At 40.8% G+C, this 15,015-nt stretch overlaps 3 protein-coding genes across 6 annotated transcripts; 2 read left to right on the top strand and 1 right to left on the bottom strand.

The window, feature by feature from the left end:
- Nucleotides 1-315: 315 nt before the first annotated feature.
- si:ch73-54f23.4 (zinc-binding protein A33) lies at nt 316-3,678 on the bottom strand. 2 transcript variants are annotated; one of them, XM_051406143.1, is made up of 7 exons: nt 3,545-3,678; nt 3,238-3,310; nt 2,944-3,039; nt 2,539-2,772; nt 1,846-1,868; nt 1,518-1,633; nt 316-1,436 (listed from the first exon to the last, which is right to left on the bottom strand). In XM_051406143.1, the coding sequence occupies exons 1-7, from the start codon at nt 3,562-3,564 to the stop codon at nt 883-885; spliced, it is 1,116 nt and encodes a 371-aa protein (XP_051262103.1). In that variant the 5' UTR covers nt 3,565-3,678; the 3' UTR covers nt 316-882. The 2 variants fall into 2 exon arrangements, with proteins under 2 accessions (XP_051262103.1, XP_051262104.1); XM_051406144.1 differs by having other exon boundaries at nt 3,480-3,670.
- A 2,606-nt stretch (nt 3,679-6,284) lies between these two features.
- On the top strand, nt 6,285-9,875 carry ino80e (INO80 complex subunit E). Of its 2 annotated transcripts, XM_051406177.1 has the most exons (8): nt 6,285-6,402; nt 6,711-6,793; nt 6,902-6,972; nt 7,082-7,134; nt 7,280-7,361; nt 7,919-8,036; nt 8,365-8,463; nt 8,994-9,875. In XM_051406177.1, the coding sequence occupies exons 1-8, from the start codon at nt 6,375-6,377 to the stop codon at nt 9,198-9,200; spliced, it is 741 nt and encodes a 246-aa protein (XP_051262137.1). In that variant the 5' UTR covers nt 6,285-6,374; the 3' UTR covers nt 9,201-9,875. The 2 variants fall into 2 exon arrangements, with proteins under 2 accessions (XP_051262137.1, XP_051262138.1); XM_051406178.1 differs by lacking the exon at nt 8,365-8,463.
- Nucleotides 9,876-11,038: 1,163 nt separating this feature from the next.
- On the top strand, nt 11,039-14,768 carry LOC127366786 (uncharacterized). Of its 2 annotated transcripts, none has more exons than XM_051406078.1 (3): nt 11,039-11,669; nt 12,317-13,225; nt 13,882-14,768. In XM_051406078.1, the coding sequence occupies exons 1-3, from the start codon at nt 11,361-11,363 to the stop codon at nt 14,395-14,397; spliced, it is 1,734 nt and encodes a 577-aa protein (XP_051262038.1). In that variant the 5' UTR covers nt 11,039-11,360; the 3' UTR covers nt 14,398-14,768. The 2 variants fall into 2 exon arrangements, with proteins under 2 accessions (XP_051262038.1, XP_051262039.1); XM_051406079.1 differs by having other exon boundaries at nt 11,043-11,669; nt 12,317-13,183.
- Nucleotides 14,769-15,015: the final 247 nt, after the last annotated feature.

The following is a 15,015-nucleotide window of genomic DNA, read 5'->3' as shown; positions in this document are numbered from 1 at the left end:
CTCAGAGCTGTCCATCCCGTCTCAGTGACTCAACTCACTCAATGTCAGCCATCATTTGTGCTCTGTGTCACACATCACTTTCTCACCCTTCAGGCCCCCGCGTGCCATTAATCCCACTGCCTTGTTTTGCGCTTCCAGAACCTCGCCAGGATGGCCATCATGGCAGAGCAGGCACAACAGAGATATTTATAAGCAGGCCAAAGGTAACATCATAATGCTGTTAACACCCACTATGGACCCTGAAGCTCCAGGCTGGTTGCAAATTACAACCTTCCCGATACTTTGTTTTCCTGAATTCTTATAAATACAACTGCATCAGCTCAAGATTTATTTGAAGCATCATATTTCACCATGTACAGATTTAGGATGCACATTAAAAACAGAAACAGTAACAGCCACGCTTTTTTTAAATATTATTTCAGCAAGTTGTAAGTACAATTTATAATTAGGACTGCAACTTACAGTTATCGTCATTATCAATAAATCTGTCAATTATTTTCTCAATGAATCATTTTGTTTATAACATTTTAAATAAAATAGCGAAAAATGTCTCATAATTTTTCAAAATTCGAAAGTGACCTTCAAATGGCTTGTTTTATTACAAACCCCCTAAATTCATTTTATTACACACATTATCACATAAGATAAGATAAAAGCAGCAAATCCACAAATTAGACAAGACAAATATTTTGCATTTTTGCCTGGAAATTTGCCATTAATTGATCATCAACAGTTTCCAATTAAATTCAATTGACTTGCTTTTTTTTTATTAACTTATCATTTCAGCTCTAAATCTAATAATAATTCTACTAATATAAAATTTGTGTTGGAAACTTTGCCCTGTTGACCATCAGTGTTCAAGCTGGTGAGAACAGCCCCTCATCATAGTGATGGGTGAAAGATCTTAATTGCTCCTGTGTTCCTTCCATCATCTGTATCACATGGATTATAGAAGGGGAACAGAGGAACCAGGACTGTTCCCATAGAGAAGGTGTAGATTGGCGCCATGGTAACAGCGTTGTAGAAGGACACTTCCTCCTTTTCACAGTCTAAGAACACACCGAGGCGGACAAGACGGAGAGATACGTTGATCTTGGTGGGCTTTGGGTCGGTGCAGGCCACGATAGATCCACTCTTCAGGGCCAGGGTCCAGAGCCCATTGGAGGTGCCAGTAGCAGTCATCTCCCCTCTTGGAACATCATCCTGTGCCACGCCCAACCTCCATGCTGTCTTATGTCCCACCTCAACCTCCCAGTAGTGTCGGCCTGTGGTGAAGCCCTGATGGCCCAACACACAGTAGTAATAGTGGAACCGTCGTGGGTTGGCCTGGCAATCCTTTGTGTCCTTCGACTCATCAAACCACACTGAGGTGCAAGACTCAGACATGGACAGATTGGGGTGGGCTGTCTCAGGGTCAAAAGTCACTGATGTAATATCTGTGGTCAAATAGAGATTAAATAAGGTGAGTTCTGTTGTTGTTTTCCATATGTTGTCTCAAATGACATGTATGCACATACTTGGATAAAGGCAGCTTTTCATGTGCTTCCATATCCTGTACTGTATGGGCCCTACAAACTGGCCAGAGCGCACCTCAGTGTCCACCTCTGCTGGAAGAACAAAGCTGACCTGAGACCTGCTTGGACAAAATGGGAAGAGGGGAATGATGAATGATAGAGTGTCAACCTGGTAGACACACCACAGTGAGGATAACGGAGATGGATTGATGTGCAGAAATGAGAGCAAATGCCAAGCATGCATCCACACAATATTAATGAGATGTGGGGGAAACAGTGGAGGCAGTAAAATAAATGTAGTTTAAAGGATACACGCTTTGGGAAAACTTGCCTTTTTATGAGATCTTGAATTTCCTGCAATGAGAGAAACAATTTAAGAAAATTTGTTGTAATTGGTTAATGCTTGTAACAATGTTTGGACAGCCAGCTGCCAGACTGGCTTACACAGCCCATTCCTATTTGCTGACCAATGCACTGACTGCCTTTAGTCCTTTCACATTTAAATGAGAAATTGATTTTGACCTGCAAAGTCAACTGTTTAGCCAATCAATGTCCATAATTGATCAAATAAGTGCAGATGAAGAGGCGTGGAACCGCTAACAGGGTTGCGCAGCAGTTCTGCGATTGGGTCTCTTTGATGTAAACCTGCAGAGTCACACTGTTTCCAGCTCTGAGCTCAAAGGAATCCAAACAGGTGGAACAACTATAGACAGTTATTTAAGTCATAAGTAAGGTGAGTAACGTTTCGTCCCAGGCCAAGGGGAATGCTTACAGTGACCCTGGATAAACATGCGTGTGGCTCTGCTGTTGTGCAGAGAAGTTTCCAGAATGTTTTATGGAGGGAGTCCAAACTATTCTCCACCTCCTCCTCTGTACTCACACATTATCTCACGCTCCAAATTTAAATCATCCTCATTACCACTCCTCAGCTTTATATAGCTACAGTATATTCAAGCCAATGATAAGCCAAACTTCATTGATAGTTGGATGTAATCTCTTCTTTTTAGTGAAAGGGCCTTCTCACTTTGAGCAGTTTAGGACTGTCCTCCTCGGCCAGTTTGCTGTTGAGCACTGTAATGGCTCTCTCCAGGTCTCTCCCTTGCTCTGCTATTTTCTTCTCTCTTTCCTTCAGCTGCTTTAGTTGTTTCTGTCTCTCCCTCTTCAGTCGCTCCAGGTCCTTACACTCCTCCTCATCCAGGAAACGATGGAGGTTCTGAAACTCAGCTCTGATTTCTCGTTCCAGAGCATCAAAACTGCTCTGAAAAATTGGACGGGAAAAGATGGGCAATTATCGATTCAGCCTATGTGTGACTAAAAAGCAGAATTGTTATGAATATATACTCATTTATTTTGTGTTAAACTGGAATGACTGTGTCTGAAAATGGTGTATTATTGAAAAAGATAAGGATTAATAATTCAGCAACAGTACCTCTACTTCCACTGACTCTATGTAAGTCTCTCTCTCTGCTTCTCTGCACTCATCTACCTCGTGCTTGATTCTTTTAATAGCCTGGACAAGCTTTTCCTGTAACACACACACCAGAGATAGAGAATTGGAAAAAAATCCCACATGGAACAGAAATGTTTCTCATTTAATACCCTGCAAATGGAGCTTCTTTGCCTATAAAATAGGAACTTTTAAATCAGTAACATTATGAATTAAATGTATCTCATGCTGTTCTGAATACAGCAGCAGGTGAAAACCACAAAACATGGAGCTTACCTTGTTAGCACAGAGAAGCCTTTTATTGCAGTTGTTGTTGGTGTCTTTGTTGTGGTTTTGGTACATTCCAGTTCTGCAAAATCAGACAAATCAGAAACCGAGAAGACTCTTGAGAAAGCGCAACAAAAGTGATGGAGGGAGCATGAGGGAAAGACATGAAAACACAACAATCTAGAAAGCAAGAGGGAGAGAGAGAGAAACACACACACTACGGTCATAGTAATAGAGCAACAAAGACATACATCCACGCAGCAAATTAACAAGAGAAAGGGTATTGACAAGCACAGATCAGTATCCACAGCCTGACTTGAGAATATATGGATCCATTAAAGGAGGAGTGGTGGGGAGGCAGATGACTGTAGCTGCCAGGAGGGCTTGCTAGCTGGCTGGTTGGCTGGCTGCGGCGATTTATGGCAGCAGACACATAAAAGTCTATTTCTGTCTACCAGTGTCTTTGGAAACAAAGAAGAATCGGGCGGTGGAGAGAAGCAGCCAGTCAGATATTGTGTTTCATATCAGCAGTTGTTTTGCCTGGTAGGGAGACATTGCATGTTTATTTTTGATTGGTGGCTCTCTAATGGCTGGAGGTGTTAGAAGATCTAGTATGACAACTGTGAGCTATTACAGAGGTTGCTTTGGTTGTTGTATTGAAGGACGCTGTTTACTATCTGCACTCTGCAGGGTTTCATATTATCTGAGAGGGGGGCCACTGTTTCTAAATGGTACAGTCAGCATTACTGCTCTCAGTCCTTGTGGGAATACTGCATAACACTGCCCAGCCTCAAATCCCTTTCTTTTAAACTAGCCGTGGGTCTGTCCCCTACATATATACTTTTTATATCTCTACCTCCGTCTTTGTCTCTGCCTCTCTCCTCCTATCACCTTTACACACACACACACACACACACACACACACACACACACACACACACACACACACAGGGTCTGGCTATGGGTACGGGTGCACTGAAGCAGCATTACTCATCTCTGCAAATGTTCCTTATCTATAATTCATGGTGCCGGGTCCTGGAAAGTGACTGTGCTGAGCAGAGGTTGAGCTGCAAACTCAGTGCAATACAGTATGCGGTAGGTGGGGGGACACTGACAGGATGATTCAATAAAATACAAAAGCCAACTGCATGAAGTCAAGGGAGAAACTGAAGCAATTCCTGAATGAGAATCCAAATGATCAGTGCTGCCTATTACACTTTAACTTAATGAACTGTATTTTAATTTCTGATTTTATGATTTTGTTTTGATGTCTTTAATTCAAAAGCAAATCATAGGATATAAATTTTAGATTTACAATCCTGACATTTAACACCTAATAATCCATGTTCACAGCTTGTAAATCTGACCTTTTATATTGACATATATAACTATATATTATAGTATTTCTGTCACATAAAGGCATAGACAAACACACAACAGTAAAAAATATATGTATAATATAAATAGAAAAAATAACAAGAGACAGATTCATATGATAAGATGGAACTTTATTAATCCCAAATCCCAAAACTGTTGCAGTGGGCGCCCAGTTAGCTCAGTCAGTAGAGCTGGCAACCCACGTCTGGAGTTGCTGCAGTGGCCCGGGTTCAAAACCGACCTGCGGCCCTTTGCTGCATTTCTGCCCCCCTTTCCTGTCTATCTTCAGCTGTAACTATCAATAAAATGAAATGAAAAAAAATTGTTGCAGTACAAAGTAGGAAAGAGTGCAAATATAAAATATCAATAAGACACAAATCCAACATATATACACAATGCCAAAAATATAAATAGGTTAACATTATGGATTATAAAAATATAATCTGCTTTGGATTTTATATTGACATTTATAGATTATATTATAATTATTATCATTTTTATGTTGAAATGTTTGCTTTTGTTATTATCAAATTATTCTATCTGTATTTGTATATTTTTATTTAAAAAATTAAAAGGGGTCTCACCTGATTACAGTAGTGTATGTTAGTAGTAGTAATAAGAAACAAGCACAAACTCTAAAACAGTGTTGTCAGACAAGTCAACCCCTATCACAGCCACAGAGACACCACTAGATATTAGAAATGATCAGTTAAGGATCAACTACTGGGCGTTATAACCTCAGAGGACATGAAGAACAACACCCCCACTGGGAACAATGCAGAGGACAAAGAGCAAGCTTTGGGTGGGTGTGCGAAAGATATGCAGAGGACCTGAGGGTTATTAATATCAAGCTGAGCCCAACAGTAGTTATTCCAGCCATGGACGCACTCAACACCACCGATAGACAACTATGTGCTGGAGCTCAAGAAGTCAGAGAGAGGAGAAAGTCAGTCTGTTAAAAGGCTTTTTCAGTTTGAGAGCACAACTCCCAGTTTGTACAAATATATAGGTCAAAAGATCCAGAACATTAGATGAGTGAAGCTGCTTTTTCAATTCCAGAAAGAAAAGAATAAAGCAAACACCAAATTATCTGAGTGGAGCTGCATGGAAGTACTCTTGGCTCTGCATTGGGTTGAGGGAAAATAAACCAGGAAACACTTTAATAGGCTTCGATTCTGTTTCATTCCTCAAGAGCCCTTCAGTTCCAGCTGTCAAGATATTTTATTCAAAGTGTTACAAGTACGTTCCTGATTTATTCAACAAGGTATGTCAATTCTGTTTATGCGGGTTCCTGCGCATGTAGGTTTGACAGGAATCGAGGAGGTGGACAGGTTGGCAAAACACGCTCTACAGAGAGACACTGCGGTTTTACTTAAGTCCCATTAAGCAAATCAGAAAAGCAGAAGAGGAGGAGGGAAGAGCAGTGGAAGCACCGAGGTCAATTCACACACAATTCAACATGTAGGTAGGTCAAAGGAATTAGACGTCTCTTTAAACAAAATAACACTTTGTCATTCCAATTTAAAAGCCACATTTAAGGTAAAAAGAAGATCTGAGAAAGAGGAATTTATTTTAATGAACTCTCAAAGTGGATGAGGCAGTAGAATATCCTTATGTGTAAAATTACCTCTAATACACCCACCGCAACAGAGGGTGGCGGTGATGCGCTTTATCCGAAGGTAAGAAGATGAAGAAGAAGATGATGAAGATGGAAGAAGGCCCCGCCCATCACGACGCATGAAAACGACGTCACGAACGTAAACAAGAGCATGTCGCACAGACAGACTCAAACAAGAGGTATCAGTGGTTGTTTAAGGATAAAATAAATAGCCCTTAAATGAATCGCAGTGACGCTTGAATAGTTTAAATAAAGCTTGGTGTTTATTTCCAGAGGGCTCGTGAGGCAGCTCTGTGTCTTTAGCATGCTAGGCTAGCTGTGTGAGCTAACGTTTCCAGCTAGCTTAGCATACAAAACCCGTTTCCAACACCGATGTTGTTTCACAGCTAACGTAGTTCATTACTAAAAGTAACTGTATACAGTTATTATACAGTATAAAGTTATTATACAGTGGGTCTAATTGCTTCATCGTTTACATGTATTTCAGACATGAACGGTCAGGCAGACGTCGAAGTTGACTACAAGCGAAAATACAAAAACCTCAAACGAAAATTAAAATTTCTTGTTTATGTGAGTATAATAAGCAATCATGTTTTGTTACTTTACAAATACATATATATATATATGTGTGTGTGTGTGTGTCCTTTATCTGCACTGTGTTTGGTTTCTTTCTTCCAGGAACAGGAATGTTTTCAGGAGGAGTTGAGGAGAGCACAGAGGAAACTTCTCAAGGTGTCCAGGGACAAAAGGTGAGCCTACACATTGTTTGGACATTAACTTACAATATCAAACAATAGTGGATATTAAATGATATTATACATGAGCAGTAAATAACAACGTCCTTCACTTGTTTTCTAGCTTCCTTCTGGACAGACTGCTGCAGTATGAGAGGGTCGATGAAGACTCCTCAGGTAGTTATTATTACAGCTCATCCTAAAGGCTCTAATAATAATAAAGGGCTTATTACTGTGGAGTGCTTTTCATTTCTATTATTTATTTAGTTATAATCGACTGCGCTGTGGGTTGAGGTTTTTTTTTTTTCCCCCTCTGTTCCAGATTCAGACGCAACAGTTTCTTCAGAAAACAGTGAAGGCGAAGGCCCCAGAGAGAGGGAAAGAGAACGAGATGGAGCAAAGAAGTACGTTCCTTTTGAGATTAAATTCAGAGATTAAACCTGCTGCTTTGTGGTGACAGTGATTATATCTGTCTATACTTAGAGCAGGTCAGCCTTTTCACCATCCAGTGTTTCACCTGTGGGATGCTAGAACTATGTAGAACTTTCATGGGATGCTTATGAATAGTTACGTGAATGTGAACATACAATATATGTATTGTTAAATTTGACTCTCTTCACTTCGGTCGCTGTGACCATTGTAAAAGAATATAATGAGCTGTAGTAAACATATTCCTGGCGCAATGCATGGCAGAGTATACAGCTGAAACTGTAAGAATATGGTGTCTCAGGGGTCTGGGTCCAACAGCAAGCCATTATTTGTGTTTAAGTCTTGAATTAGTGTGTAAAAGGAAGGTACAATAGATGGCTTCCTATGCTGGATTAGTGTGGACAGAAGGAGAAAATATAGAGAAAAGTATCTGTTTTTAAACTGATGTGGGGCCAGTGTAGACAAAACATTTTGCTTTTACACCCCACACACTGAGTTTCTTCATTCTTTCATGTTTCTTGTCTCTTTTAAGGCGAAGAAGTAGTCCTGGGGCGTGTCTTCCTTCATCATCCTCCCCTCATCTCTCCCTGCTGTCCCGTCCTGGTGTAAATCCCCTACAGTCGTCGGGCTCGGGACCCTACCTGAACACTGTGAGTTTCTGTCTCCCTCTCTTATATCTCTGTGCGGCTTGCAACAGTAACCTTGCTGCCACTGTCATCTCCTCATCAGTGAACATAATCCCTGATTTGATTTGGCACTATTTATATAATTTGATTGTTTTGTCATTTTATTCATAAGTCTGTTTTATTTCTTCCTTTGTTTTTTGTTTGACATTTTTAATGGCTTCACTGTTGTTGCATTGTTCATTCTTCTGTGTATGTTTTTTGTGTTTTTGTGTGTCTGTCTTGTAAAATGCCTGTGTGCATTTGTGTTTGTCTGGTCATTTCACAATTTGGGGCCTGCGTGTGTGTTGGGCAGATGCCCTTCCCACCAGAGTATTTGGCTCCCCCAGCTGAACGAATGAAGAAAGAGAGAAAAACAAAGACGCCTAAAAACAAGAAAGAGACTACGGGGAAGGTGAGAGAGGAGAAGGGAAAATAAGATGCTCAGAGATAATAATAATAATAATTAATAATAATAATAATATATACTGCTGACTTCTCAGATGCTGTACATGATTGTGCCATTTGAATTAGATGGCACAGTAGGCCAATTCCAGTAGGTGATAATTTGATCACATAAGTACAAAGAAGTAACATTTGTCTCTGTAATGGTTACTTTTACTTTGTTGAATATTCATAACTTGGAAAGTCTGATATATAAACAGTTACAGATCAGTGTTTTTCTGACCTGTCCTCAATATAACCTGTAACAGTGACAGCTCAGGACAATTTTTGTGGAAAAGTCAGTCCCCTAAGCCGTTTTAAGTTTGACACTATGCTGAAAGGACCTTCTGGTCAGTATGTCTGTAACTTCATATACATGCTGCATGCTTGTCCTAATTTACATCGGCAATGCGGTCATCCATCCATACCTCTTATTCCTTTATCATATCTCTATCCCCTTGTCTTTCCTAACAATCATGCTTTATTCTGAATTCCTCTCAGGTTGTTGCCCCAATGGCAGCTAATTACCCATCAGCTACCACGGCCCCTCCAACAGCCAGCGGCCCCTTCAGCTGGGTTCCCAGACAGATGCTTAGCGGAGATGCAGCTGAGGAGGAGGGAGACAGTGATGGAGACAGCGACAGAGGAGATGAAGACAGAGGGGAGGGAGACGAGGCTGAACTAGTCATTGACATCCCTAATGAGTGAGCCTGACTGTGTGTTTACATGTGTAGTACATTTGTGTGTGTGTGTGTGTGTGTGTGTGTGTGTGTGTGTGTGTGTGTGTGTGCAAGTGAAAAACAGAACATGGCTGAATGTATTTTCTGTTTTCAGTTGCCCATTTTACATTTTCAGAAGGAGAGCCAAGCTCCCCCCTGTGGACTTTTGCTACATTGCACTCTCAAAAATATCTCCCTGATAAATGTGGTTTTCCAACATTATGTTAAGAATACAATCTGTGTAAGAATAAAATGTAGAGTTTGTAAGTTGTTAAGAAAAATCCACAGCCACTGGGACGTTTGGATACTTTGATTGTAACACAGTTTCAAGCTGCTGCTGATTATTTTTTGTCTAAACATTCTAGCAGTCAACAAACTGTGACTACAACTAGGTGTGTCCTGCACAGAGAGAGTGCTTGTTTGTTAACTGTTCTGCATTTTGTAACCACCATCTCAGACTTGGTATAGATGTTTCAAATGTTAAATCATCTTTGCTTGTTACAGACTTTTACAGGTTTTTGGACCTGCCATTTGTACTTTATTGATGTTTTTTTTAAAGAAATTGTCAAAAATCAAAGCTACTTCATTTAAATGGAGATATATATAGATATAACCTATCAGGTTGTGTGTGTCAGAGAATAAAATGTAAAAAGTTATCATTAAAGGTGAGTGATTTCAAGTTTTTGTTTATAGTTTAGTCGTGTGTCAGGTTTCAGTCACAGATAATGCTGGACACCTGCTACAGAGGTAATTATACCTAAAACTATTGATTAGGGCTGTTGTATGTTTGTCTAAAAGGATTTCTTATTGCACAATTTTAATTGTTTGAAAAAGAGTTAAATCAAAACATACTTAAAATCAAACATACCTTACAACATTACTTAATGCCACACCCAAAACATCACACCCTAAAACTCTAATACCAGAGCTACAGCCAGTCCCTGAGGTATGCTATAGTCTGTGTCAATGCTCATTGTATGCACGACTGACAACATTCACTACACTAATGCTGTGATTAGGAAAAGCTCATGTAAACTTAGTTCATGTTGGTTATTGCACATGTTTTTCTTTGCTTGCTTGACCTCTCTGCAAAGGAATCCTGATACCACTCTCACAGAAGCCCAGGGGTACATTTGGATCATGTTGGTCATAACTCTTAAGCAACATGAAGACAGCCTGGCTGGATTCCACCTCTTCTAGATGTCAAAAACAGGGCTATATTTTTTCAGTTTACTCTTACACATTCTCAGGACTAAGTTATTAGATCACATGTAAAGTGCTGTTTTTGCTACATAATGATTCTGTGAAGAACAGTCAGTAGCGGCGTCATGTCTCAGCAAGCCTGTTAATATTAAGAAAAGCAAGCTGTTATCTGTGAGCCATGAAAGGGAGTGTGTTTTGTCTGGGAAGTTTAGATTTGAAGAATTGCTTCACTCTGGGTGACACAATGACCCGTGGCTTTGACACTGTCAGGATTAAGCCTTAATGAGGATTTCATGAACTGACATGGTTAAATTTAGAGCTCAGTTGCTCACGTTTTACCTTGAGTTTCAAGTGAGAAGTTCTGCTTTCATATGGAAGTCTTTCAAAGCAACTGATTGACTTGAGTCAGGACTTTTAGGAATGTGCTTTACAAAATATAATGGACAATGAGAGGACTAACCTTGTACAACGACCATTGTTTGGGAATGCGGACTTACAGGTAATTGACAGCATTTAATGGGCGTGGGCTTGGCTTGTGTACTTAACAGCAATGGGAGTTAAAGGTGTAACCATAGAGAGTATAAGAGGGAGGGGTGAAGTGGAGGTACAGCCAGGGGGAGAGTCATAAGAGGGTGGAACTGACAGAGGGGGCGAGGTTGTCAGAGAAAGGGAAATGAAGGAGTAAGCAAGACTGTGCCTGCAACACAGATTGACTCTCTCAGAATACAGCTGACATTAAAAGAAGACAGACATGGTTGGAGACAAACTGGAGGAGAGAACAAGGAGCGAGTGAGGAAAACAACAAGCCATCAGCAGCCAACCTTGGCCACCTTATCTTTTCCATCTATATACGGAAACACTGGATAATTTATAAACCTCTCCCTCTCGCTCATTGTGAGTGTGTGTGTGCGAGAGAGAGGGGGGATTTGCTGAGCTCACCACCACCATGCTGTGTCCTGCTGCTGTCAGTGCAGCTGCTGCGGCTGTCTGGCTGCTGGCAGTGCTGGGCCCAGGCCTGTCTCTTCCAGCTGAGGACAACTCAAAACCAGGCTTCAGCCTCTGCAGCTACTGCTTCTACAGACAGACACCTCCTCAGGGAGACTCTGCAGGGCCACTGCTGCGCCCACTCTGCCACAGACTGCCTGGGGGACAGGCGTTTGCCACTCTGTCCAAACCGACCTGTGACACAGCTGTCTACTCTGCCTTCCATGTCAGCCATGGATGGACAGAGAGAGAGGAGGGGGGAGAGCTTGTGGTAAGGATGCAGCTATCGTGTTTTTTAAAGTAGTATTATCTGTTTTTGAATGAAGGAATTTGAAAGTACCGTACAAAATCAGTAAATCAGTGGTGGAATGTAACTACGTACATTTATTCAAGTATCATTCTATGTTACTTTATACTTTACATTTTATAGGGAAATGTGCAATTCACTATGTTTATCTGACACATATAGTTCCTAATTACATTTTAGATTAAGATATTACAGAATATTTTTGATAAACTAATAAAAAGCATCGTTAAAAATTAAACCAGTGGTTCTAATCTTGTTTAGATTGTGTTCTCTTACAAAAAAGCAGTGCTTGGTGCTACATAATTGTACAAAGTTACCAGCTACAACAGTTAACTGCTTCTTACAGATGTGTGTGTGTGTATATATACAGATTAAAAGCAGGAAAAAAGGAACAATATAGTTTTCAGTGGTCTTATTTTTCAAATATTATATAGACTAATTTAATGTGACCAAAGAACTTGTGAACATTTGTAAATAAATAAAATGTCTTGATTCATGCTTGGAAATACAAGCTCAAGTACTAGTAATGTAATAAGGTTATAACTTGTGAATGTGTGCATACATTTTAATGCATAATCATGTTTTAATATCTGGTTTTGATGATTTGCCAGGCAGAGGAAGAAGAAGACATCAAAGGAGCAGTACCAGCCCTTCTCAGAGGAAGCGGGGGTCCATCTAATCCTGTTTCCCCTCTTCAACACTGGGACTCAACAGTCACAACCTGGGTCCAGTCGACCATCATGCCCCAGTGCAGCTCGTTAGGGGGTGAACTCTATATCTTGACCGGGGTGGGAAGTCTCGGGGCTGCTGAGGATGGAGGCGAGGAGTGTCAAACGAAGCCGCTGTGGTCTGCCATGTGCTGTGCTGTCCCTGAGGGACAGAGTGGCTTCAGTGTGGGGTTAATCAGAGAGGCAGGGGAAGGGGAGAGGCAAGTGAGTGTGAAGGAGCTGGAGGAGATCCTAGGAGTGGCAGAGCTGTTCTCAGAAGGCTGTGGAGGAGCAGATGGGGAGACTGTTGGAATCACAGCAGGTCTTCACAATGATGGGCTCCCTGGAAATATAGAAGAGCTGGATGCAGATCTTACTGGTGAAAACACAGCAGCTAATGAGGCAGATTCAGATACCACCAGCCAAGATTCAAATGAAGACATTAAGGAAAGCGAGGCACTGGTCACTGGAGAACAGGTGGCTGGTGTTGATGCTCAGCCAGAGGAAGCTGATGATGCTGACATCACACAAGAAACTTCAGCGGACGCAGCGACTTCAAAGGGTAGCCGTGAAGAGCAGCATGATGTAACACATTCAAGATCTGCCGGATCAGAGCCTCCTGAGGCCTCAGCTGAATATGAAACTGTGGATGAACAAGAGACAGACACAAATTCCACCAGTACTCTGGTCTACATCCTTTCCACCACCATGTCCATCCTTAAAGCTCCACTGCAGCCTGTGTTCTCCACAATCACACAGTTACCTGGACAGGTGATACAAGTGACTGAACCATTTAGACATTGTTACGTAAAGGTACACCCCGGCAGTGAATTATTACACCCCATAAGGCTAAAAAATGACAGGCCAAAATCGATACAGCAAAGGGTGAAATGTCCTGACTTTTGGCCGCTATTATGGGTCAAGCTCCAAAAATACTGGATCCTTCACTTGCATAATGCAACTGCATAGAACAGTTTGTAAGACAAGACCAAGCTGAGATAAAATAAACCTAATAACATCATCAGGGTTATATACTTTATAATTACAAGTACATAAGAAAATACTGAATAATGAAAAATTTGGATAATAATTACAATATGAGTGCAAATAATAAGATTAACAAGTTTATAAAATGCAACAAAAACACGATCAAAACAGAAATACAACAACAATAGGACACAGCAGCAAAAATATCACTAATCACTTCCTGTTATTTCACTTAAGTCTTTTTTAGATAACAACATTAAAATAAAATATTCAGATGTTTATGTGGTCATTTTGTAGAGAAACTATTGCTATTTAAATATGCTCAGTTTCAGAGTTGTTTAATAAATCTCCTCATTCCAGTTTGCCCCTCCTAGGTGTGGCCAGTAGGAGATAATAACTCATTACATTCCCTCAGGTCATTTCATTATTCAGAATTTTTTATCTCACTTGAAAACTAACATTTTTGTCTTATCTTCACTCAGGTGACATACGTTCTTCAGGAAGACCTTGGAGTTCTGTCTGCCCTGCCTGGAGATACCTTCTCCCTGGTCCATCTCTTGACCTCTGACCTCTTGTCCTGGATGGGCTCAGCTGCAGAACTGCTACTGGGTATTGGGGAAACCTGCTTCTTTGGCATCTACTTCTGCACCTCCTCCATGCTGGAGGCCCTGCTGAACAGCTGCTACACTGGGTTCACTGGCATTGGGACCCTGGCTGGGGACACAGTGGGGATATTTGGTGACGCGTTGGATAATGGTTGGTGGGTGACGAAGTTCTTTGGAGGGCGGCTGTGGGAGCAGAGCGAGGGGTATGTAGGAACAGTGATGTCAGAAATGGGGGGTCAGGCGAAAGCTGTGGGTGGTGGGTTTGGGAAGCTGGTGTGGAGAAGTGGAAATGGGGTAGGTAATGTGTTTAGGCTGGGAGGAGGAATAATAATGGGTGTGGTGGATATGGTCATTGGTGCAGTGAGAGGGGCTTTTGGCCAGGAGTCAGAGTAAAAAGTGGAGGAAAAGTCCCGACTCTACATTACGCCATTAGTAACAAACCTTTTGAAATGTTTTCTCCAGTTTTGGTTTGTAAATTTCTTAAGCACATAACAGTGTAAAAAAAGGGGGAAACTATTTCAATTTAATATGCCTTAGTTGTTATAAAAGGATTGTAATTCACACTTACACTGTAGGTCTTACACTTCACTGTGGCTGGCTGTGCAAATAATCTGCTGTATGTGAGAGCTGCTGACCCAACTGTGATTTTGAAAACACTGTGCACAAGGCTTTTGGATGTAATTATTTGAAATAATTCTTGTATGATAATTGTTATGTTTGCTTACATGTACATTTGAATAAAAAGATAATGCTGGCTTATTCAACTTTGTACATGTTTATGTAATATTTGTGTGTTTGATGTTTTGCCATCATCCTTTTTTCCCTACTTTTTATCAGGTGGAAAACAAGAACGTACTCCTGGGTATTTCCACTTTCTCCTACTTTTAGCTTTTTCTCCTCTACTTTTCAGGGTGAAAATTCTACTTTTTACTTCACTACATTTATCTGACAGCTGAAGTTACTAGTTACTTTACAGATTAAGATTTTACATACAAAACATATAAGCATCTT

The sequence above is a fragment of the Dicentrarchus labrax genome, unplaced genomic scaffold (assembly GCF_905237075.1).
Source record: "Dicentrarchus labrax unplaced genomic scaffold, dlabrax2021, whole genome shotgun sequence".
NCBI classification, from domain to species: domain Eukaryota; kingdom Metazoa; phylum Chordata; class Actinopteri; family Moronidae; genus Dicentrarchus; species Dicentrarchus labrax.
This window is presented reverse-complemented; position numbering and strand designations above follow the sequence as displayed.